At 55.8% G+C, this 24,382-nt stretch overlaps 1 protein-coding gene across 1 annotated transcript in view; it reads right to left on the reverse strand.

Annotated features, from left to right (window-relative positions):
* Positions 1–255: 255 nt before the first annotated feature.
* AGAP3 (ArfGAP with GTPase domain, ankyrin repeat and PH domain 3) overlaps positions 256–24,382 on the reverse strand; it is a gene marked incomplete at its 5' end in the record, with an annotated part of 120,432 nt that continues 96,305 nt past the window's right edge. Inside the window, 7 exons of the mRNA XM_085312027.1 lie at positions 256–1,227; positions 1,465–1,720; positions 2,778–3,000; positions 3,345–3,435; positions 3,977–4,131; positions 17,595–17,756; positions 22,380–22,553. Of these exons, the coding sequence (XP_085168153.1) occupies positions 1,009–1,227; positions 1,465–1,720; positions 2,778–3,000; positions 3,345–3,435; positions 3,977–4,131; positions 17,595–17,756; positions 22,380–22,553 (1,280 nt within the window). The remainder of the gene's footprint in view (positions 1,228–1,464; positions 1,721–2,777; positions 3,001–3,344; positions 3,436–3,976; positions 4,132–17,594; positions 17,757–22,379; positions 22,554–24,382) is intronic.

A 24,382-nucleotide genomic window follows, 5' to 3' on the forward strand; every position in this document is an offset into this window, starting at 1 on the left:
CCGGCACACCTTTGCCCCTCGGCTCCCCGCGGGATCGCCTGGCCYGCAGCGCTGCTGCCCTGTCTCTGCCTGGCTGAGTGCAGGGTGCCAGGCACACGCTCACGCTTCCTGCATCCTGCTGCTCCGTCACACCCACCCCGGGCTCCCGCTCGCTCCTGGCTGTGGGAGGGAGGTGAAGGCGCCCTGGCCCCGCGCGGGACGCAAAGCTGCCCGACCCTGGGCTCCAGCAGGGAGGCAGCGCACAGACGGCTGGGCTGGCGGGAGGTGGGTTGCTTTATTGGCCTTTATCTCCTTGGCTGCGGGTCACACACACAGGGCAACTCATGGCGAGTAACAGTATATACAGAGTGTCCATATAAATATTTCCAATGTACATTTTATACACAAGTGACGGGGACCCTCTGCAGCAGCGTCCCAAGCCTCGGGCTCCAGTGCTCGGCTGCCGGTGGGCCCGGACACCAGGAAGACCTCGCTGCTCCTAGCCCGCTCGGCYGGAGACCAGCCCCGCCGGGCAGCAGCGGGGCTGGTGCGGTGCTCTGACGGAGACCCGACGTACAGCTTCGGGGCTTGCACCCCGGTGGACACACAGACCCGGCCAGGGGATCACCGGGGCGGAAGGCGGCGGAGTGGCGCTGGCGACAGGGCTCGTGGAGCCGTCCCCGTCCCTGGCCCCGTCCGCGCCGCGTGGAGCCGGGAGCGCCATCCTCGCAGCGCCACGAGGGGCTCAGGACCCCAGAGTGGGGCAGAGTTGGCAGCAAGGGCCCGGGCGGCCGCGGCACGGCGGGGAGCGAGCAGCCCCTGCCCGCGGCACCCGGCGGAGCCCCCCACCCTGCATCACCTGCGAGCGGGGGCATGGGCACCACCACCCCCATGCTGAGGGCRCACGGGTCCCTGCGCGCCCGCAGGACACGGCAGCACCCCCGGCACCAGGCGCAGAGCTGGTGCTGCCCCGGCCCCGGGCGGTCGGTGACGCCACGCCGGCGGCCCCGGCTCCCAGCAGGCCGGGAGCTAGATGGCGCTGGGGCTGGGGCCCAGCTCGGCGGCGCAGGCGTTGTTGTTGGCGTTGGCATTGCGGCGGGGCAGGCTGGGCGTCAGCGTGGTGCCGGCGCTGTCACCGGGGCAGCCATGTTGCAGCAGGATGTCGATGCACTCCTGGCTGCCGGCCCTCCGGGCGTAGGCCAGCGGGGTGAGCCCCCGGGCGTCCCGGCTCTTCACGTCCACCCCGTACTGCGTGGGAGGGAAAGAGCCGGTCAGCAGCAACGTGGCACTGCGCAGGCAGGGGGCTGGTGCGGCAGGAGGGGTGGCAGGGACAAGAGCATGTGGCAGGATGGGCAGTACCAGGGGGCACATGCAGGGGCCCACAGGAGGAGGACGAGGGGCAGCGCGGGAGTGGGAGGGCGCTGCATGGGGGGAGCATCAGGTGCAGGGCCGGGAGAGCCAYGGGGCGGCGGGGCCCTGCCTTACCCAGATGAGCAGTTGTGTAAAGACCACGTTGGCCATGGCGCAGGAGAGATGCAGCGCTGTGCGTCCGTCCCCATCCCCATAGGTCTCGTTCACCTCCTCCTTGGTGCCGTGGGCCAGGAGYGTCACCACAAGGCGCAGGTCATCCTCCACCACCGCCCGCAGCAGCTGCTGCCCCAGGGGGATGTCCGACTGAGGCAGGGGAGCCAGGAAGAGCTTCTGCTCATACTTGGCCCGGATCCAGCGCTCCTTCTCCTCCCTGCCGGGTGGGACACAGCCGCTGTTGCAGGGTGCACCAGCCCAGCCCCACGGACAGGGCATATGTGCGAACACCTCACATGCACGACTTACCCCGGTGACGCAGTGCCGCTGCCAAGCCCCTGCTGCAGCTGCCGCCTCAGCTGTGCCCCACGGCGTGCGGCTGGCATGGAGCGCTGCATGGCACACGGCTCCCAAAACATGCCCCATGCGCTTGTCCCGCTGCACATGCTTGAACCTCCCCACACACTGCGCACCCACGACCCTGCAGGTGCAGCAGCCATGTCCCACACCCCACATGTGCCACAGGCAAACGGACACGCACCCTCACGCTGGTTCCCCCCACATGCTCCTGCCTGTCCATTACTTGGTGGCCAGGGGACTATCTCTGTCCTGCGCTTGTGTGTGGGCCTTGGCCAGTGGCAAAAAAAGGTTAGCTGCTGCACACGACAGCCCAGTGCCACGGGAGGCACATTATCGCTGCTGCCGTCTCGCCTGGCGCAAACAAAAGGCAACGGCAGCGTCCGTCCCGCCTGGGGCTGTGGGGCCGGGTGGATCGATGTGTGCCGTGCCGCCGCTATCTGCTGCCATTCTATCCATCTGCATCTGGCGAGTGGCCATCAATGCCCCGTGCCGAGCATGCTCAGTCCCACCGCCCCCTGACCCGCTCTTATCCGTTGATAAGCTGCAGAATGGGCTCTTGTTGGGATGAGTGACAGGAGAGTGGCTCCGATAGGGACAGACAAGGGCCTGAAAGGGATGCACCCTTGAGACCCACAGATGCTGCCAAGCCATCTCTGTTAACCCCTTCTGCTTCGCAGCCAGCCATGGCTCCAGCAGCCTCTGTATGGCCACGGCTGGCCCCAAAGTCCCCACCACGACAGCAGGAGAGGACCTCTTATGCCCTGGCAGCAGGCAAAACCTCTGGACACCGGAGGACCTGGAGGTTTCCCACCCACCTCCCTGCTTGCCTGGCTCCTTCCAATTGCCTAAGATCCCCTCAAACCTCCTGGTGTGGTAGTCTGAGAAGTGCCTCTGTAACCACTCTCATCCCTTACCGGCTGCTCTCAGGGGTGGGTTTGGGGTAGCCTTCCACTGCTCCTTCCCAAACAGCATTGGCAAGGGCATTGCCAATGGCCGTCATGACCATGAGAAGCTCACTGGGCCAGTCATCCAGGTCCAAGGAGCGCACACGGGACAGGTGGGTGCCCAGGTTACGATGGATCCCAGAACACTCAATGCACATGAGGGAGCCCAGGTTCAGGCTTGCCCAGTCCGGATCTGAGGGTGCCAAGATCAGGGGGGTGGGGTTAATGCCAGGACAGACTCACCAACCAGTTCCCTCCCATGACCCCGCAGACCCAGATTTGCAAGGATCTGCCCACCAACTTCCTTCCAAACCCAGTGCTCCAAAAGTACAGGGAGGCAAGATCTCGGGGCTAGCCAGCAAGGGGCCACGGAGCAGCATGGCAGGTGGGTCAGTCCCACAAGGGCACTTCCCAATCCCGAAAGAATGGGAGAGGACAAGAGGGCCCTACAGGGTAGATCCATTTGGGGTGAGAAAGGAGGGTTTCTGAGGTGGACTCTCCCTTCCCTTCCCTTCCTGAGCGAGCAGTACTTCTTACTTGGTGCATCGCAGTCCACACAGAAGCTGTTCCCACGTGCAGTGCGGACGGCCTGCATGGCCTGTGCATCGCTCTGGCTGCCCAGACGAGCCTGAAATAAGAAGCACAGGAATCCTGTTTACTCAAGGCTGGTTGCCACCCTGTCCTGTGTCCTCCCATCACCATTTGCAGAGCAGCCTAGGGGAGCTGCCAGCACCGTGCTCCAGGTGGACACTGCTGGAGGAGGAACATCCAGTGCAGAGGAACTCCAAGAACAGGATCTGGGGAGAACAGAGATATAGACAGGTATGAGCTGGCTCAGGACAGGAGCAGGGGATGCAGGGCCAGAAGACAGGGAGTGAAATGCAGAACTGTACAAGGAGGGGACCAGACAGTGCAGGATCCAGCCCTCACTGGGAGCAGATGGTTCAGCAGGGCTGAAGCCAGCTTGGAGAGAGGCAGAGAATTCAGCGGTGACAGCAAGACCAGAGAGGGAACAGTGCATTCCCAGAGAGAGAATCCAATCTTCAGTGGGAGCAGAGGATTCAGGACAGGATCCAGCCCAAACAGAGAGGGAAGTGTGGGACAGAGGATACAGCAAAGCAGATGCTGGAGAAGAAGGGTGAAAGTAGAACTCAGTCAAGGCTTCTTACCTTATTTTTGCTGCTCTCACAGCCCTGCAGGCTGGCCAGGATCTGGCTCTCAATGGCCTGGACCCAAAGCTCTCGCTCCTCTGATGTTGAGGCCTCAAAGAGCCACGTCTGGCCCGTCAGGGATACGATAATGAACTCAAATGGCTCATCTGGTTCTGGAAAAGAAAGGTGTGCTACAGCATAGTACAGGGAAGGAGGGGGGCCTACAGTCTCATGGGATGCATGCACACTGATATGGAAGCCCTTAGATCCCTATGAGCTCTGGCTGTGACAGCACATGAGAAGATCAGTCGGCAATGTGCCCCTAAGAGCTTGGACAGTGCAGACGGTTGTAGTGCCTGCAACATGGAAGCAGAGCTCTGTGCCAGCCAACGTCTCCTGCTGCTTGCACAGCGTGCAACTTCTTGCTCCTAGACTCCACCGAGCATGGGCTAGCTCTTCTGTGCACAGCCTCATTTCTCGCAGGGAAATCTGGGACTGCTGTGGTTCAGGATTCCTAGAAGCTGCCTCTGCCCTGCTAGCCATGCTTTGCCCTGTCCTCACTTCTGGAGAAAACTGCTGACCTTTGGGGCAGTGCAGCCAATCCCTCAGCAAAGCTTGTGCCCCCTAACAACCCCATCACCAGAGCCCCATGGACCCACAGCAGTCAGTGCCTGGTGATGAGTGGTTAACAAGGGTAAAGCCCTGCAAACCGCACTGGAAGGAGCTAGAAGGAGGTGCAAGAAATGTCTCTGAGGTGGGCTCAAAAGCAGTCCTTCATAGTCCTTCTGTGCGTTGAGAAAGGAGACTCTGCCAGCTGAGAGGCCCAGCAGGATAAGTCCCTGCTCAGGAAATCCTCAGTGTCTGGGCACTCTGTAGACCCCATGCAACAGGGCATGACCACTGCTTTGCCATACAGAGACACTAAGCCGCAGAAACTAAGGCAGGAGCCACAAAGAGGTGAGGCTGATGCACCTCATCTCTGTGCCCTGATGGGCAGGTATTGCCCAGCTCCCTTGACATGGTGGCCATGGCGTCCCTGGAAGCCAGCCAGCAAGGAGCTGCTGACATGGGACACAGTGACATACAATGCAGGTGCAAGTAGGGCAAAACATCTCGCAAGGCTGGGCCAGACAACCAGCTCCTAAGCCACAACTCTGCCTAGCACTAGYACTGGAGTCCCCACAAGAGCCTGTGAAAGAGCAAGACATAAAATGTGGTCTCCATCACTGACTAGTGCTCTGACTGCTGCAATTCCTCCCCAGCCCTGACTACCAGGACAGGGCCCTGTTCATGCTCRCCCATGCCATGGGCTGCACAGATGTGGGGAACACAGTTCTCAGATTTGCATGGGGTGCCCTGTCTCATCTTCGCACTCAGGCACCAGCATTTACCTTTTATTGCCAACTTCAGTAGTTAGTGCAGTAAATGACTTAACTAAGCGGGGCCTGAATGGAATGACTAATAAACGTTATGTCACAGCACACGCTTCAGCTCATAGCAAAATGATTTGTAATTACCTAATTAGCGTTATGCAAATAACACCCTCATCTCCATAATGTGCCTTCCCAGCTCTCTATTAAAAGCAGGGAGTCAACTGCACAGCTCCAGAGACAGCACAGAGGCTGAGGGACCCAGACTGGTCTGCAGTGGGCCAGGGCTGTTGTGGCCTCCAGCCTGGTGGGGCCCTTGTCTGCTGGGGCAAAGGGTGGCCCCTTCCTCCACCCTGACTTGCCACCCTGGTGAACTGCAGGCCACAGAGGTCCTTTACTGAGGAGAGACACAGCAAGAGGACAGTGATGGAGAAGCCTGTTGCACCTCAAGCAGAGCTAACCAAAGAGAGTGGAGGCTGCCAGTCTGGTCCAGATTCTGCCTCACTGAGGGCTCAGCTAAGTTCAGCTGCTTCCGGCAGCCTGGCAAAGACCAGAGCAAGACTCTATCCACAAATACTCTTCTCAGACAATGGTGTAACCTCAGAAAGTGGCAGGAGAGTGTAGCCCTTCCTCTCTCTTGCAAGTGCTCTTTCCAGGGTCTCACTTCATTTGAAGGTACCACCACTGGCACTAGTAAGTACTGGGCACAGCACCCAACTCAACGTCTCCATTACATACAACATTAAATACTTCAGAAAAACCTGAGGATAAAGTGCTGCTCCTGTTATTGTGCCATGGTGCAGAGTGCCGTGCTTCATACACAGCCCACTTAGGATCTTGCATTTTTTCAGAGTTTAAAATTCCAGTGACATCTGGTTGGAAAGATGCCTGTCCTGTGCCACTGCTGAGAGCACTCCATGGTGTGTCCTGTATAGACCCCAGCAGGAGCCACAGGGGCTTGGACGTCATCAGTGCTGATGAAATGACCTGCTGCAGGAGTGCAGGACCAGGGGTACCAGCTCAGCAGATGCTCAGAAGAACTCCTAAGGATGACTTCAGAATGAAGGACTCTCCATGTGCAAGTGTCAACTGGCTTGTCTTTCCTGGGTAGGAAGAGGAAGCTGTTTCATTCATTTCTTCCTAGATTCAGCTTAGGACTGTTCTCCCAGGGAAAGACATCTGMAACCCCCTTCCTCCTGCTAGGAACTGGAGGTTCTGGGATAGGACAAGACTCCAGTGTGTTGGCAGTCATGCTGTGGGACTCTTGCCCTCTCTGTGATGCACTTGGCTAACTGGGACTCAAGCTTGCCCAACACTTTGCCCCTTCTTCCAGCTCCCAGACAGAGGACAAGCAATCCCTCCTCTTGGGAGCTCCCTGCAGCTAACAGCTCCTCCCCTAAAGACATGCTTGCTGTGGAGGCTCCAAGAACACCAAACGCCAACCCAAAGGAAAAAAAGAACTGGAAAATACAGAGCTGATATAACTTCCRAATATGAGACGAAGGCATAACTGGACAATAGTCTGACTAATAGCCTCTGTCTACCTGGCCACAGAGCACCATCCTCTTCCTGAGTACTGCCATACACTGGAAATGGGTAAGGCGCACCCAACCACTGACGGCAGCAGTCAGGCAACATGAACTTACGACCACTGTACTCAGCTGGATCATGCCAGCTCCTACTCAGCTCCAGGCCACTCATAAGCAAGCAGCTGACCACAACAGTTTGGTTCAGTTGCCACCACCTCTTCCAGCATCCAAGCTTGTGATTGGGAGCTGCAGTCCAAGGGCTTGAACACTCCAGCTGTTTTTAGTGACAGCTCCTTCTACCTCTGCATCCACGTAGGAAGCCACGAGAGGCTCCAGGCCACTGACAGCTGCAGGATCGATTACTGCAATCATATGTTGCCTGAGGCTAAGCATTAATAGCCATGAAGGAAAGAGTGGCATTTATTCCTGGGGACCAGTGAGTGCTCAGGGACTTGAGGGAGCATTTACTGTGCCAAGAACTTGGATTGGGCCACACTTGCAGCAGTGATCAACAAACCCACTCCTGGGGCACCCCAATGTCAGAGAAAGGGCCCTATTCTCCTTAACGCTCTCCTGTTCCTGGTTTGAGCCACCTGAGGCTGCTACCTSCAGAGCGTGCTGCACAGCCCACTCCCCAGGCCAGTTGTGGGGGCCTGGGGGCAATGTGCTGGCTGATGCTCTTCAGGTGCTTCCCACTGCCAGACTGGTTCTACTGTCACTGAAACAGCAGCAGCAGGTTGGCACAGTCCCTTGAGACACAGCAAGGATGGCAGCCACAGGCTCACACCTCCCCACCAACCCCGTTCATCTCCCTCACTTGCTCAGTACACCTCCTCACTCTGGTCTAGGCCCAAACATGTAGGCAGAAACCCCAGGCCAAGCCTCTCCATGCCTGCACGCTCCCTAAGGAGACAGGGCTGCAAGTGCCGGCCCTGTGGTGCTGCCTGCCCCAGGACTGGGGGCACTGTGTGCTTCCTAATCCTCTGCTCAGGATGCTTGCAGCACAGGGGATCCCTGCTGGGTTGCCCTCCTGAGCACAGGGATGCAACAAGCTTTCTGGGGCTCCACCCCCAGGCTGACGGGCTGTCCCCACACAGCAGGAGTGCTGCCCTAGCTCAGGGACACCCAAGAGCCCTGGGGCTCCCACCCTCATCTCTAGCCATGGTCCCAGTCAGACCCAAAGCCCCAGCTCCGGCTTTGCAAGCTGCAGGACTCCCATTCCGTATCCTCCTTTGTGCCTCTCAAATTCCAGTTTCACTCGGAACAAAGGGCCTGTTGCTCTCAGTAGAGCCTGGGAAGATCTAACAAAAGACGACAGCTTTTCTTCCACAGTGAGAATTCTTTTGCGAGCAAAATCTCTACCTTTCTCTCCCTGTGGCAACTCAGGACAGCACTGCAGGGCCAGACCTCTTTGGAGGCTTCAGAGGAGCATGGCTATGGCAGGAGAGTGGAGAGCTGCACGATCACAGCTTGAGATTCACACAAAGGATTTGGCATAGCTGGAAAAGAAATCAAGGGCTCAGAGCAGCTTCAAGTGGTGCGCACACCCGGCTTCCCAGATGGCCTGGGGCAAGTTCCTGAGCTCTCTGGAGGCCTGTGCAAGTTTAATCAGTCTCAAGCCATGGCTTTAGGAAAACTGGGGGGGCTTTCTCAGATGGCTAGGGAGAGGCACAGGCTGACATGGCAGGGGCATTTCTGGCCAGATGAAAGAGTAGCACAAAGCATATGACATAGGCAGAAGGAGCTGGACTATCTCTGTGCCTTCAGAGTGGACAGAAAGCCGCTGCACCGAGCCATGTGCAGGGCACAGACTTCTCCTGAGCAGTTGGGGGTGGACAGAAGAACGCAGATTTGATAGGACTAAGATCTGGGAGGAAGTCATTCCTATGGGAGTCGGGGGGAGCCCTTTCCTGCTGCATCAGGCTAGCGGCAGGGCCACCCTGGGGCCAGAACTCAGGGCCTGTCTCCTTGGCCCTGTGGCTGCCTGCAAACGTGCTGGTGGGAGTCCATTATGCCATCTCTATTAGAATTAGTGGGCAGTGGAAATGAACAAGCTTCTCCCCCTCTCTCTCTCTCTCTTGATGATTTTTTGATGATGTTTTAAAGACTGAGCTCCATGAAGAGTTGCTGAGCAGAGTGCAGTGCGAGCTAGCTCTACTAATGGGCGTTAACCCCATGACCCAGCTCCAACGCTGCCCAGCAATGAGTACTCCAAATGAGGGCAAAATTAGCGAGGGCACTGCACAGCAGCCAGGATGGGCTGGGGGCATGCMGCTCCCAGACATGATTACGTCACCAAGCTGAGTGGGCTTGAGGACTCCTGCAGTGACTGCACCTAGGTGACCAGCCCCCACAGACTCATCCTTCACCAGCCTGCCACTGCTACAGGTTGGAGAAACTGGTAGTCCTCGGCAGGGTGCATCTCCTCGGAGCTAGCAACGAGCACCAGAGAGCTGGGGAAGAGCTGAGGGAACAGAGACATTCACATCCACAGCCAGAAACCAGCACAAAATGAAAGAAAGGGGGTAAGAGAAAAGCTCCACCAAGAAGTCAGGCTGAGACAGAGCTCGGCTGTCCACTGGTGACATAGCAGTGAGACCTGGCTCTGTCACCTGCGGGAGCAGCAGGGTGTTGGGAAAGGAGGCGCAGTAGAGGGAGGAACGGAAGCAGCGGCCTCCCAGGAGCAATTGCCCTGCCAGTGCTTGCCAAGGCCCTCCTCTCTGCTCTCAGTGGGAGGAAGTACAGCTCTGAGCAGAAGTGGTACTTCTGGGTGGCTAAAAATGGCTTAGTCTCAGCAGACAGCTGAGTGCAGGGATCCGACTTGCTCTGTGAAGGGCCTCAGATTGCAAACAATATCAGTGCACAACAGCCCAGTCTGGAAATCCCACTGCAGGGACCTTTATGTGGAGACAAGGAAATGGCACTTCCCCAGCTCCTTCCTCATGGACACTCTGCTTCTCCCAAGTCAGCGCGCCTCCCTCAGGAGCTGCATCTGGAGGGGCTGTCAGCCCCCTCACTAATACCCATGGTGGGATCCCAGCTCCATACGAATGGGTGGGGCAGCCCCCTCACAGCACAAGCAGCAGTTGTTGGAGCACTGCTTCCCTGCTCCTGCAACACTGGGGATGCCAGGCAGCTCCTCTAGGGAGGACGTGGAAGACATAACAGTGCTTCCTTCAGTCAGTGTGGGAGACCTAGTGTGATGGTCCTCACCCAGCAAGATGGGATGGTGCTTTTCCAAGCACCCAGAGCATGGGGCTGCGCTCCTCTCCCTGACAGGCAGGACACTGGGTGGAGTTCCCTCACTCCAGCTCACGAGACACGAGGCACCGCTCTCTACCCCAATAGCTGGATCGCATGGGCAAGACGTGCTGGAGCTCCCCCCAGGCATGGATGGTTTCACAGGCCAGTACAGGAGACGGGGCAGAACTCCCTAACCAGCCCCTCCTGAGGAAGTAGGATGCAGCCCCTGCCCTGCATGCAGGATGCACGCAGTGCGGGACGCATCCCCATCCCTCCTGTCAAGAGCAGCTCCAGGGAAGGAGGAGCAGGATCTCACACTGAGTCACGCCTGCTCTTGGAGCAGGAATCTCCTTCACCTCTGCTCTGGGTCCCAAGTCCCATCCAATTCTTCCCTTCATGCTGCTCCTCTCCTTCCCAGTCCTTTCTCCTGCTCTCATCTGCCAGGAAAGTGGGATGAGCACAGGGGAGGAGGCAGGGGGACCCTGCAATGCATGGGGGGGGTAGGTGGGGAGGGACAGCAGATCCTACAGGGACCCTACACTCCCAGGACAGCTTTGCTCTCTTGCTGCTGAGTCTGTGAAGAGTCCAGGCGTAGGGCAGCCAGCAGCCCCCTGGCCTCAGGATGCTTGTTTGCAAGCTGCCACTGTACCACATCATTATGAGGTGTTTGGGATATCAACAAATTAGCAGGCGTCTGGGAAGAGAAGGATGCAGCACCATTCGTAAATGTCAGCTTGCTGCCTCCTCATTTTGCAGATCATTAAACCCAATATTCCTAACCTGCATTAGTGCAATGGGGACAGGCCCCCTCCACCGCGACAAGCCGTGAGGAGAGCTGCAGCAAGAACATTGCTATGGAGACCCCACACCGCCCTCTGTTCCAGCATACCAAGACCCTGGAGTACCCCAAGCTGAGCCAACACATTCCCATCACCCACATCCTGCCTACCAAGCCCCGGGGCATGTCGAGCTGGGAGGGAAGAGACTGGGAGGGCTCTGTGCAGTGACACTGGTGGAGATGTGCAAACTAAACCGAACAACGGGGCACCAAACGTGCATGCATGGACCCGCGTGGATTAGACTGAGAGCAAAGGCAGCAGAGCCTGCTCATACAGGAAGGGATGAAGGACACAGGGGGCCATGCTGTGACGTACAGTGGGCTCCTGCAAGGGACTGGGAGGAATGTTGTGTGTGCACACTGTGGGGGTGAGGCCATACAAGGCTCAGTGTGTGCATGCAGTGCGGGGCACTGGGAGGCACTGGGGGGCTATGAGGTGGGTGTGCCAGGACCTAGGAGTTCCGGTGGACAACAAGTTCACTATGAGCCAGCAATGTGGCCTTCTGGCCAAGAAGGCCAACAATATCCTGGGCTGCATTAGGCAGAGTGTTGCCAGCAGGTCAAGGGAGGTGATCCTGCCCTTCTACTCAGCCCTGGGGAGGCTTCATCTCGAGTACTGTGTCCAGTTCTGGGCTCCCCAGTAAAACAGAGACATGGAGCTACTGCAGAGAGTCCAGTGTGGGGCTACAAAGACGATCAGAGGACTGGAGCATCTGCCCTATGAGGAACAGCTGTGAGAGCTGGGCCTGTTTAGCCTGGAGGAGAGAAGACTGACGAAGGTTCTTATCAATATCTACAGGGTGTCAAGGAGATGGGGCCGAACTCTTTTCAGTGGTGCTAAATGACAGGACAAGAAGCAATGGGCACAAACTGAAACACAGAAAGTTCCACCTAAATATAAGAAAGAATTTCTTCCCTGTGAGAGTGACGGAGCACTGGAACAGGTTGCCCAGAGAGGCTGTGGAGTCTCCTTCTCTGGATATACTCAAAATCTGCCTGGACATGATCTTGTGCAATGTGTTCTAGGTGACCCTGCCTGAGCAGGGGGTTTGGACTACGTGATCTTCAGAGGTCCCTTTCAGTCTCAACCGTTCTGTGATTCTGTGTGCACGCTCTGGGGGTTCATGACAGGGCATCAGGAGGGAGCGCGCTGACAGCATGCACTTGCTGTGCGCATGCAGGGGCTCACGGTAAGAGGCAGCAGAGGTGCAAGGGTAAGCGTGCGGGGTCTCTCCGAGGGCAACACGAAGCTGCAGATGGACTCCCCCAGGGAGCACTGAGAGAAGGGGTGCACAGCTGGCAGACGGGAGGATCAGAGGGAGCCCCAGTCTTGGGGTGGCGATGGCCAGGCACAGGCTGCTTTCCTCCTGCCTGGAGGGAGCGGGGAGCTTGTGGGGTCTAATGAGTGAGAGAGATTTGTTAGCACTGAATTAAGAGGCTGGGCGGAAGGGAGCACAGGGGTGACGCGCGTTGCGTGAGGCAGGCAGGAGCTGAGCGACAACAGCTGGAATCCCCAGCAATCTGGTAAGCGCAGCTCAGCCCCGCGCTCCTGCCTGCCGAGATCGGCCTCCCGACAGCCCCTGACAGTTGGTATTAATCACGCACATCGCCCCAACACAACTCTTTACTGGCCATCAATTTCCCGTGGGTTTTAAAACTAAAAAACAAAGACAAAACCGCGTCGTTTGGCCGCCACTGAGAAGCACATTAAGGGGCTGTCAGCTTCTCGCCATGCACCCTGCATCACTCTTTAAGCACATGAGAAGTTCATTATCCCTGGAGCTCTGGCAGCCATGGGGATGCTGGTGCAGGGAGCGTCGCGAAGGTGCTTCCTGTTGTCGTGCATGCCTGGCGGCCCCGGGGCTCTCCTGTCTGCCCCGAAACGGAGGCCAAAGGGCCAGGGGACAGAGGAGGACCCATTCCAGCTGGAGGCTCCAGACTTGCCTGAGGTGGGACGGGGCACCTCTGGCCAGAGCACTCCTGCTGGGCTGCGATCATGAGCGGACTTTGCTGATGCTCCCCATCAGGCCACTGCTGCCGCCCCATCTCTGGTGAAGCGTTCCTCCCCACAGCTGTGATGTCCCGACAGCCTGCCATCACCGCTGCCGGCTTGCAGGTGCTCCCTGACAGCCCGAGCCGCGCGCGTGTTGGTTTGCTGACTTTCCCTAGCAGCCCAATACCACGCTTGCCATAGTTTGCTGATGCTCCCTAGCAACCTGACACTGCGCTCTCTTTAACATGCGACCATGTAAAAAAGCAACAGCTCGTTTGATTTATGATACTTCAGAACAACTAAGATTCAATTGCTCCGCACGTCCCTGGCTCTGATTACCTCCTAAATGAGATAAACTGATGGCAATTTATCCCCAGACCTCACCAACTTTCCCAGGATGCTAACCTGAGACATGCGTGCCCCGCACACGCAGCCCTCAGGCGAGGCTGGCTCCCAGCTGCGGCTCCTCTGCACCCCTGCTCTGCACTGGTGCTGGGGCGAGTGCCGTGGGCTGGCGCACTCTGCCCTGCGYGCTGGCCGAGCAGGAGCTGAGCTCGTGACACTGCACCTGGCCGGCCTGGTGCAGCAGCTGAGATGCACTCCCATCAGGGGAGCCGGCAGCTCCTGCTGCAGCGCTCACCCCATGGCACAGCCACGTCCRAGCTCCCGGAGAATGTTGCTGTCCTCTGGAGAGCGCAGCCGTCCTCCAGGCCATTCTGCGAGGGCTCCGGCCCCAGACGGCTCCCCTACAGCAGGGTGAGCACCGTGCAGGCTGCCAGCTTGCCTGCAGAGTGGGGCAGCCCTGCTCACTGCAGTGGCTTCTACACTTTTGCAGTGCTGGCTATGTCAAAGCACAATGCCTTGATTATTCTGCAATGGAAAAACTATCTGCTAGCAACTGCTCAAAGGCAGCAGAAGATTCAAGGAAGAATCAGACAAACTTACAGACACACGCAGTATTCAGTCATCAGTCATGACCATAATGTGGGGCAATGCTCAGCTCCTGATCCACAGCTGGAACCAACTGCTGACTGTTAGGGTATCAGGATGGGACCTCACACAGCGGCTCATTACCCACTGTCAGGTTTTACTGCTAACGCTGGCTGTCAGGCGAGGTCATGACCTGGGTGTAATGCCAGTCCACGGCTGGCCCCGACTTTCTAGGAAACAGACAGCTCAAACATCAATCACAGATCACTTCCACACATTTGGCTGCCTGGTATGGGTGATGAGCCACCGCACCCTGAGGTGCAGCCAGGATGGCTCCTCAGCTGGCAGGAGCAGTTCCAGTGCTAGGGTAAGCACAGAGACAAACCAGGGGCCCAACTTACAGAAAAAGCCCTGTGAAGGTACCACAGGCTGGGAGAGATTCAGTGCCCATCAACTATATGGAAGGCCAGGGATTGCCCTCTGAAAGAAATGTGTGATTTCCATCCTTGGAGATATTCAAAAGCTGTCTGGACATGGTCCTGGGCAATGCGCCCTAGGCRACTCTGCTTGAGCAGAGGGGTTGGACTAGATGATCTTCAGAGGTCCCCTCCAACCTCAGCCATTCTGTGATTCTGTGATTTCCTAAACTGACATCCCTCCAACCTCACAAATGCAATATGCAGCTACAGACTGGCTACAGCAGGACCAAAATCTGAAGCTCTAAGTGCTGTTTTCCCACAGAAGCAGTGCCCAACTTCCACAAACAGCCTCTAGCCCATGGAGGAAGGTGCAGGTTGCCACCACAGCTGCTCTGGACCTCTATCATGCACAGTCTGGCCTCCCCAGGACAGGATGGTTTAGGGAGACCTATGACAGCACTGTTAGGGAGTGTGACAGCACTGACCTAGCCTTTGCAAGCCTGACTTTGCAGTCTGCTCACTTTTCTAGTACAGTAGATTACAGTAAAAATAAATACACAAGTAAATTTTTAAAAAGCCAACTGGAAAGCCTAATAATCACCATACCATGCCACAAGTGTTTGTTAAGTCACTGCATGAGACCATTTTGATCCAGGGTGTACCTGGGAGCAGAAGGCTCTTACTATCTCTGCTTACCAACTATAGCATTTAGCCAGGGGACATCATTGCAACTTTTTGCTGACTGCACAAAGAAATAAGGACTTAGAAAGACTGAATTCAAGCTGAAGATACAGAGGGAGGATGGCTCATGTGAYGACAGATCATAACTGCCTTATCCACTCTACAGTGTCCCTCCTGTCTCTGCCTGGTTCTGGTAACCCCCCATAGCTGTAGCCTTACTATTCTCTTCCTACCCTGTGCTGGAGCAGGTTAAGCAACTGACTGTCATGTTTCCCAGCAGGAGTGGTACTGAAGATAACTGGGGAGGCATTTTTCCTGCTCTCAGTTCTGGTGCTAGAGGCTTCTGGCAGCCAGGAGGAGCAATTGTGAGCAAGTTCTGTGCAATGACAAATGAAGTTTGGTGAGTGACACTTCACTGGCAATGAAGTTCCATGTTGATAAATGCAAAGTAATGCACATTGTAGGAAAAAAGTACATTACTCCAGCACCTGACAGGGTTCTAAATTAACTATATCAACTCAAGAAAAGGCCTGGCTATCACAGCAGATAGCACAAGACCTCTGCTCAGCAAAACACTGTGGACAAGGACAGGGGAAGGGAATAATGGAAAATATTCCGATGCCTCACACACATCATGTGGCACCATAGGGACACTATGCGCAGCCTCCGTCACGCCACCTCCCAAGGATACCTCCAACCAGGGAAGGGCAGCAAGAATGAGCACGTATTTGAAAAAGTTCCCTATGAGACGACAAGAAAGCTGGGATGGCTCAAAGATTCAGGACCAGGCAGTCAAGAAGGAAGGTTACAATAACCTGGTCGGATTACCTGCATACAGAGGCCAGGGAATTCTGCCAGAGGCTGGACCAGATATGCCCTGTAGAAAAGTAATTCATTTAATTTTAACACTTTGAGCAGTGGCTAGTCCACTCTCTTACCTCGTAAAAGTGTTTCTGTTTTTAATTACCTTCTCTACTAAGAAATTGTATTCAATTTTGTGCAGCTTCAGATTCCAGCCTCTCCATCTTCTTAGGCCCTTATCAGCTATGCTGAATGGTCCTACAGGACCAGATTTCTTTTTCTGTAAGTACTGATAACATCAGTCTTTCACTTCTCAATCTTCATTCTGGTATGTCCACGTCATAAATGTGTTCATCAGCTCTGAATCAATTTTGGGACCTTGTTTTGAACCTTCTCCTGTATTTCCAAGCTCTCTATTAATTACATGATTTTAGTACACACTCTCTTAGTCCCATGTGCAGGTGTAAAGTCATTCTACTCTTTGGTATTCCTCTTTTCAGATACATAAAGAACACAGGTGTCTCTCTTTGTCAAAGCACAGGACTGAGAACTCATTCTTATCTATCAAGATCCAGAAACTACAGACTGAGAGAGTAGATGTGGGAAGGGCAGTAATGTGTCCAAAGAGTCAACATACTGTCTTTATCAGAGCTAAGAACATTTCAGTTTAMCAAGATGTGAGTACAATTAATACTSTGCTTTATATGAGGCAYCTAGTGCATATTATACACTCAAGTGATATTCAAGATCTCTGACTCAACCACTGAAAAGGGGAAGTCTTTCCTAGAATCAGTAGTTTTCAGGTGAAGATCACCTACAACAGGAAAGACTGAGCAACAGAGTTGTCAAACTCCAATGCAAATCATCACCRTGATGATTGTAAGAGAGAGAATTGAAGATGAGTTGCTATACCACGGAAAACCTGGGCCACTTGTCTACAGGCTGACCTGTAATTTGGAGCAAAATGCCAGGGCAGCTACAGTGTGTTTTGTCACACACAGGCCAGACTGCATTTTCTGTTTTGTTTTACAGTAGCCTTTTGTTTCAAACAAACACTTGTACTTCACCCTCTTGCCCAGCCTTTAGCCATCTGAATTAGAACTTTATTTTGGTTTACTACAAAAATCTTATASAGTGCTATGAGGCAGGATGACCTAAGGGAAAGTCAAATTCTTACAGATTGAGGATCCCGTCTTTTACAGAGAATGACCACAGATGCASGCTTTGGAGCTAATCGCTACCTGGACACATTTGGATGAATTTTCACAGGGACTGCAAAATGTACTTCCCTATGCTTTGCAAGCTCCCTGCCAAGCTTCAGGTCTATCTTAAAAATCACAGAGACGCCAGAACTTCTCAACAGAAAAACCATGAGGACATTTAGCATAGGCAAAACAATGTGTATTTCTTCAATTGGCTTGGATAAACTTTTCTGAAGAACTCACAGTTTGAGGTAGATGTCCAGCACAAGAATTTTAAACGACAAAAGTTTGGCAAATATACAAGCAAATAAAAACAGGTTCTTATGGAAGAAAGTGTTCGGCAACTTTAACTGCTTAACCTCAGCTCTGCTAATACAGTTATTAATTATCACCACTAGTAGTAGATGCAGTCATGATCACAGGCATAATGGCAGCCCTGCTATCACTGCAGGTAAGAAATCAAGGGCAAATCAAGATGGGCTGGTTATTTGTTTCTGACTAAGCACAAGCCGGCTTTGAGAGGAAATCTCCATGTCGCAGAGTCCCTGAGATGCCACCCCAGCAGGACTCTTGGGCTCTCAGAGCTCTGGGTCTGATGGAGCTGCCCACAAAGGAGCAGACCTTTCCTACCTTCTGCTGCTGTGCTGGGGCCATCAGGCCGAGTGGTTCCTGTGCTCTTTTTCCTGCGATGTTTCTTCCTGTTTGCATGCGGTGACGGAGGTGGTTCCAGCTTCGGGCTGGCAGCATTGGAAATGTTTGGGCTGGAGCTGAGAGAATCGGCAGTGCCATTAGCTAGGAACAAAGATAAAGAAAGTAATGTACGTACAGACAGTAAGAGTCTGCTCTTCCTAAAGGCAACCAAGTGTGCTAGAGACAGTGACAGTGCCCCACCGGGCTCAACGCTGCACCGCCCTGCTGGACAGCACAGGCCCCACGTTCAGTCCCATCCCACGCGGCAGCTCCAACACCCCGTCTGGCTCTGGGCCGGGAGACTCCTCGTGCAGGGGCAGCCCTCACGCTGTGCCACTGGGACGAGCACACAGAGACMGCACTGACAGCTGCACAGCCATGACAAGCAGAGCCGCATTTCACGGCSTGGGGTGGCCTGACACACCAGCCCCACGAGTGCCTCTACACACTGCTCTGCAGCACCATCCTCAGACCGCGAGGCCCAGGTCCTGCGGGGGAACAACGCCTGGGAGCTGCCCTCAGGCCCTCCCGGGTCCTGCCCGGCACCTGTGTCCCTGCTGCGGGCGCACGTCTCCCTCTCGGTGCCGCTCCGCCAGGCGAAGTGACGGTGGTTGCCACACACAGGAACCTAAGCATGATGGTCTCAATAGGCTTCCGATACGGAGCTGAAGAAGCTGCATCCCCAGCAGCAACGCACCAAATTTATCCTCAATCATACTGTTCCTTACAATTAATAGCAGAATTAGAAACAATCAGGGAGCTGCCTAATTACTGTCAATTAGAGCGCGCTAATCAAGCTCCGATCACACACACACACGCTGCYGCTGCACTCACCATTAAATGTCAAATTTCATTAGAGACCAGCAACAAAATCAAAAGCCTGACATTCAATTTCAGCAGCACACACAGCGCAGGCTTCCAATCAGCATAAAAATGCAGACTCCGGGGAAAGCAACGAGGCACAGGAGCCCTCGCTGCACTGTTAACCCTCTCCGAAATGCACTCGTGCCTCTCCCGCGTCCACCCACCCGCAGGAAACGTACAGTGACTCAGTGCCCGTGGCGTTTCTGTCCGGGGCAGCTCCCTGTCCTCTTTGCAACAACCTCATGTCTCCTATCAACTACTAACCTCCAATTTTCATGTTCTGTAGCACCTGAAATTAAGAAAGCAATCACAGTGTCTAACAAGGGCAGCGCCCTCCAGCAGTCAGGGCTGCCAGTGACTTGGCAAGCCCTGTGTCCCTCTCTAGTTTCTACTCTCCTTCTTCAGCCTGGTTCAGTGAAACTAGGCTCTCTGGGGTATGGCTTGTCTCTAGTGAGATAAACAGCTAGCACTGGGATGAAGAGGGCTACAGCCAGCAGCAAGGAGCAGTCCCATTTGAAAGTCTGAGATTACAGCTGATGTGTCCCCCCCTAGCCAAAGCCAGGAGAGGACACAGCGTCAGAGCTTTTCCTCCTCTAGTTTCTACTATAACACATACTGGCAGGGTTTTTCTGCTGCTACTCATCCACCGGGAAATGGTTCATAGTTGACAATTAAGAGAGATAAATCTAATAAAATTAGACTCCATTTTTATATATATAAATTACTAAGATCAACCAACAGGACTATGTTTAGAGCAGGTGTGAGGAACACACAGCTCTCAGCCTGGATGTCGCAGGAGACCTGAACTTTTCTTGTCTGAGGCTACACATGGTGCCTCCATCCTGCCTCTGCTGCCCACCTGCTCACTACAGCATCCCCAGGGCGAAATGGTGCTCCCGCCTGCACGCTGCACCCCTCCAGGCTGAGCGCAAGGGTTCGTGCCCTTCTGCAGCTCCAGCAGGCTGCGGTGAGCCCAGCACCTCCCACTCTGCACAAGCAGAGCTTACCAGTATCCCTGCGCTTCCTACTGCCCAACGGCCAAAGGCCACAGCAGTGGGGTCTGGAGACTTCCAGGGGCTCTAACAGGATGGGGATGGGACTGCAATGCAATGGGCAAGACTGTGAAACACGCTGCCTCCTTGAGATCATGTATGACTTTTTCAGATACAGGTTATGCTTCCTGCTTTTCCCCAGCACCACAGAGGTGAGGTCCTCTGATCCATTCAAGGCTTTCCAGGTCCCCATCTCCGCATAGGAACCTGGAGGTAGAATCCATCCACAGACATATGTGGTGCGTCCTAGTTCCTTCCTTAAAGCCACCTTGAGGTTAAGGGCAGCTCACTGGTGCCCACAGGTGGGCCACAGTGGTTCTCCCAAAAGGAAAAACATAAAATATGCTGGAGTGTGTTTACATGACAGCTTACCTCACACTTCTCCAAGATGCAACCAAAGGAGACAGTTCATCTCCAGCTGCTATAATATCAGTCTGCATTCTCTGTATATCCCTGCAAGTATCTGAGAAAACTATTTGGCTCCAAGCAGAAAAATATTCCTCACCCTGCTCTGCAGTTAACAGCTGGAAACACAGAGGAGAAAAGTTGGATCTGGCTGCACAGACCCAGCAGCATAATTGAACGCGAGGAGTATGGTTCAGCTGTGTGTACAGGCACGCTGGAGCGGAGAGGCAGCTGTGTTGCCTAGCCAGGCCCACTGTACTTGGGAGCCTTTCCACCCCAGCAGCCTCCTCTGTCATGACTCCGAGAACCCAGTTTTCCTGCCCACTGCTGAAACACTTGGCCCAGAGAGCCAGGATCTAAGAGTGCAGCTCGGGGCTGCTGCAGCCAATGGGGAAGGTGCCCAGGGACAGCCCTCTGCTCGCCCTCCCAAGGGCCAGGCTCCAGGAGATCTCCCTGGCCCCAACCTTTCCTTTGAGAGTCCTGAGCAGTCCTGAGAATGGGATACAGACACTGGGAGGAAGGAAATCGCTGTTTCCCTGCCAAAGTACAAGTGACAGATTGTCTGGCTCTTAGTAGGGCAATTGGCTATGCCACTGCTCCAGAAACCCCGAAGAAAGTGGGTCTGACTGTCCTGGAGCAGCAGACCCCTAGCACATCTTCCCAGCTGCCTGTCTCTGGATGGCTAACAGCAGGACAGGCAGCCCCAGCTGCAGTGCTGTGGGGCTGGTGCACGACTGCCTGTGGAGCGGGGACTCCCCGGGGAGCAGGCAGGCAGCTATCGGTGCTTGAGACATACAATTAGCACTACGTCGACATCTCACCCGCTTCGTGTCACTGGGAGAAGCAGTAGCATCTCACTTCCTATTTGTATCAATCTCCGGGTTACTTTGCATGAAATAGGTAGATCGCTTTGGGTGGCAGCAAACACAGAAGGCTCTCGCACGGAGTGGGAGCAGAGCGGCCAACGTGCTCTCTGTGTGTTCAGGACAGTGCCAGGGCAGGCAAAGCTCGAAGCCCAGCCGCTCCAGACACCTGGCCTCTGCAGCGGGACTGCAGCAAAGAGCTGGCACCTGCCACAAGGCCTCTTGTTGGAGCGGCCGCCCGGGCAGCCCACTCCACCGGCCCTGTCCAGAGGGGTGAACCACATCTGCACGTGCGCATGGAGGGATGTGAGCACAGTCTGCACCTCTGCCTGCGTGTGTGTGCGTGCACGAGGGCAACACGCGCAGCTGCTGCACAGCACGGGGGATGCTCCTGCAACTGGGGCGAGCGCTTCCCGCGGGTGGGAAGGGGCGACACGCCAGGCAGCAGCCGCTGCCGGCGCAGGGGCCGGCCCTGCCGAGCTCCGGGAGCGTGCTCTGGCAGCGCAGCGCAGGCCCTGCTCCCGCACCTCGATTCTGCTGGTGCTGGCGGAGCAGCGCTGGCTCCGCTGCACCCGTGTCCGCGCGAGGGGCGGGGGCGAGGGCTGCCGGCACATTAATGCTCAGAGCTGCGCCCTTCCGCTCCCGTCGCCTGTGCTGCCCCATCAGCAGTAACAGTCTGATTAATTCGCTTCCAGCAGGGAGCTGATGGGGCCAATGATGGAGCCGCTGCATCAGGCGCGCTGAAATTGATAGTTTTTCACAGTTACAAATGAGGAGCCTCCTCAGCTGCAAATGGCGCCCGCACAGTCGGACTCCGGTAATGATCATAAAGAGGCTCTCTTTAAACTGCGAAAGCCCCTGGGACCGAGCGGGGGGGCGGCTGCCGCGCTAATGAGAACTACAAGGGGCGAGCAGGCATGGAAATGGCTCCTCCACTCTTGATGTGCATTTAACTGCTTTTTTAGTGCGGCGTCAGAGCCAGGAACGAAGGAGTGATGAATGCAGCACAAAAGCATTTATTTTCCAATTCGGCAAAGTGGCTACGTTGGGAAATGTATGAATTATTTTAATTCACTCAACTGTCCTGAAACATCACAGAGAGCGAGTGAGCGTGGGGGGAGGGGGTGGGACGCAGTTGGTGCGTGCACAGGAGACAGGAATTACTCGTATTCATTCAACTATCCCAGAACCTGGGGGATGGGGGTGCTGATGAGGAGCAGAGATGGGAGAAAGTCCTGGCTGCTTCTTGTCCAGTGAGCTGTACGTGGGCAGTCGGAGGAAAGGTCGGGGCATCCCTCGGCAGGGAAAGGCTGCTCCCGCGCCCGGCAGCAGCGCTTCTGCGCATGTGTCCCCCCGGCCCGGGCACAGCCTGCTGGCCCTCCCGAAGGTGGACAGTCCCAACAAGAGCCAAAAGACTGCCTGACATGCTGAACCAATGCTGTCACAGCCACGGGAGCAGAGCTCAGGCCAGCCCCCCCATTGCCAAAATAACCCTTCCCTTCACTGTAGCTGAGAGGAGCCAGGTCAGAAGAGCTACTCACAGGGGTTGGGGCAGCTGCTGGGGATGGCCACGGCCTCGTTCCACTGGTCCGCGCTGGAGACGGAGTAGGAGCGCTGGTGCATGCCGTCTGGCTTGGAGCTGAAGCCCACCAGGTTGATGCCGCTGATGGACCGCTCTGAGTGCAGCGAGGTGCTGCTGGTTGAATGGGGAGCACCTGCAAGAGAGCCATGAACTTAGCACATGCCGACTGCCACTCTGAAGCACAGTGGAGCAAGACAGAGCTGTCCTGTATCTGCTGTGACAGGTCCCTGGGCGACCCTGCCGGAGGCCAGGGACCACCTGGCTCTCCTCTCCCAATGGGTGCCAGCCCGTCACCCCCAGACGTGCTGCCTGTGCAAACAGCATTGGCCTGCACACACCATTTCACAGTGGGAGACCCAGACTGGTAGATCTCACCTTGGCACCCCCAAAATGCATGGCTGGCCTAGGAGTGAGCCAGCTACATGCAGGACTCCCAGGGTCATCTCTGGCCAGGCAGCTGGTGTGGACACACAGCACACCCCAGCAAGAGATGCCAATTCGTAACTGGGTCCCTCACAAGGCAAAGACCTCCATACATGCAGCCATCAATGTGCCCCAGCGGGGCTCCCATCACACGCACACAGAGCTCCTCTCCCACCCTGGCCAGGCACGTACCTGCACGTCCAGCCCTACCACGTCCCAGGCAGGCACACATACACACACACGCTCACACAGTCCCCACCACCTCCCAGTGGTCTCCCCCAACAAACTCCCCCCTTGTTACATCTCAGACTGGCATCCCGAAGCACATCTCCCCCCCTCCACCAGAGTTCGGAGCTGGAGTTCACGGTCTGCTCACAATCCTCACTATGGCCAAAAGACAGCGGCACAAACATAAATCCACCCCATAACCCATGCGCCCACCTTCACTCCTTGTCTTTACTGCTCGTGGGTCCCTGGCAAAAACCACAAACATGGTGGCAGCACTAAAAGTAAATGGAGAATGAGCTGGAGAACCTGGAAGGAAAAAGCAGGGGAGCAGAGGGCTGAGGTGGGAATTGAGGGGGGGAATGCCTCCTCCCCTTGCCTGGAAGCCCCTCGAGCTGCCGCCCAGGAGCTTGAACTCCTGGAAGATGAATGGTTTGGGGACTAGGGGCAGCCAGGGAGGGCAAGATCACTAAGAGACTCAAAATTGGACAGGAACCAATCCAGGTACAGGAATGCCTGGGATTTTCAGAATAGTAAACATAGCAGCTTTGAGAGGGAGTGAAAATCTTGCTGCTCAAGGCTGCAGGCAGTCTGTTAAGGAGGAACATGCTGCCCTAGAGGGATTTCCCCACATCTGCCCACTACAAGCCCTTCTTTCCTTTTCCCTTCAGCATCCAATCCCAGCCACTGCTGCTGCAAGGGCCCTGCGGATGAGATGGGCCCGGGGCTCTGGGGCGAGCGAACCAGCCCTTCCTCCAGGCTGAATCTCCTTTCCTCGTGCTGCGCCCCAAGGTGCAGACCTTGAGCTGGGACTCCTCCACCTGCCCATCCGCCTGAGCTGGGACCGGGGCTGGGCAGCACAAGGGAGCTGCTCTGCAGCAGCACAGCCTGCCCCAGCCCTGCCCTCAGCTGCTGCCAGCGCTGCCGGCCCTGCACTGAACACAAGTGCAGCCACTTCTTCCCTGGCACCGGCATTTAAACAGGATCCTTGCACAGGAGCCAGCTGGGCAGTGTTCAGGTGAACACTTGCACGAGCAGTTCCTCGGTTGGATCCACTACGGTCAGAGCAGCCCATCTGACTGCACTGTCACTGCGCAAAACCAGCCCCGTTTTGCTCTCCTGTGCAGCGTGTCTGGGCCTTCCATAAGGAACAGAGTCTTGGTCCTCACCTGAGCACCGGCCCGGGCCAAACCCCACCYTCCTCTGCCGCTGCCGCTCAGCGCCCTGTCTGCCCGTCCCACCCACCACAATGCACACACAGCAGCTCAGCGCTCGGCATGGGCCTGCCCAGTCCGGTCCCTGGCACCACCACAT

This window comes from Rhea americana, unplaced genomic scaffold (assembly GCF_003343005.1).
Source record: "Rhea americana isolate MKP2758 unplaced genomic scaffold, rheAme1 scaffold_354, whole genome shotgun sequence".
NCBI lineage: Eukaryota > Metazoa > Chordata > Aves > Rheiformes > Rheidae > Rhea > Rhea americana.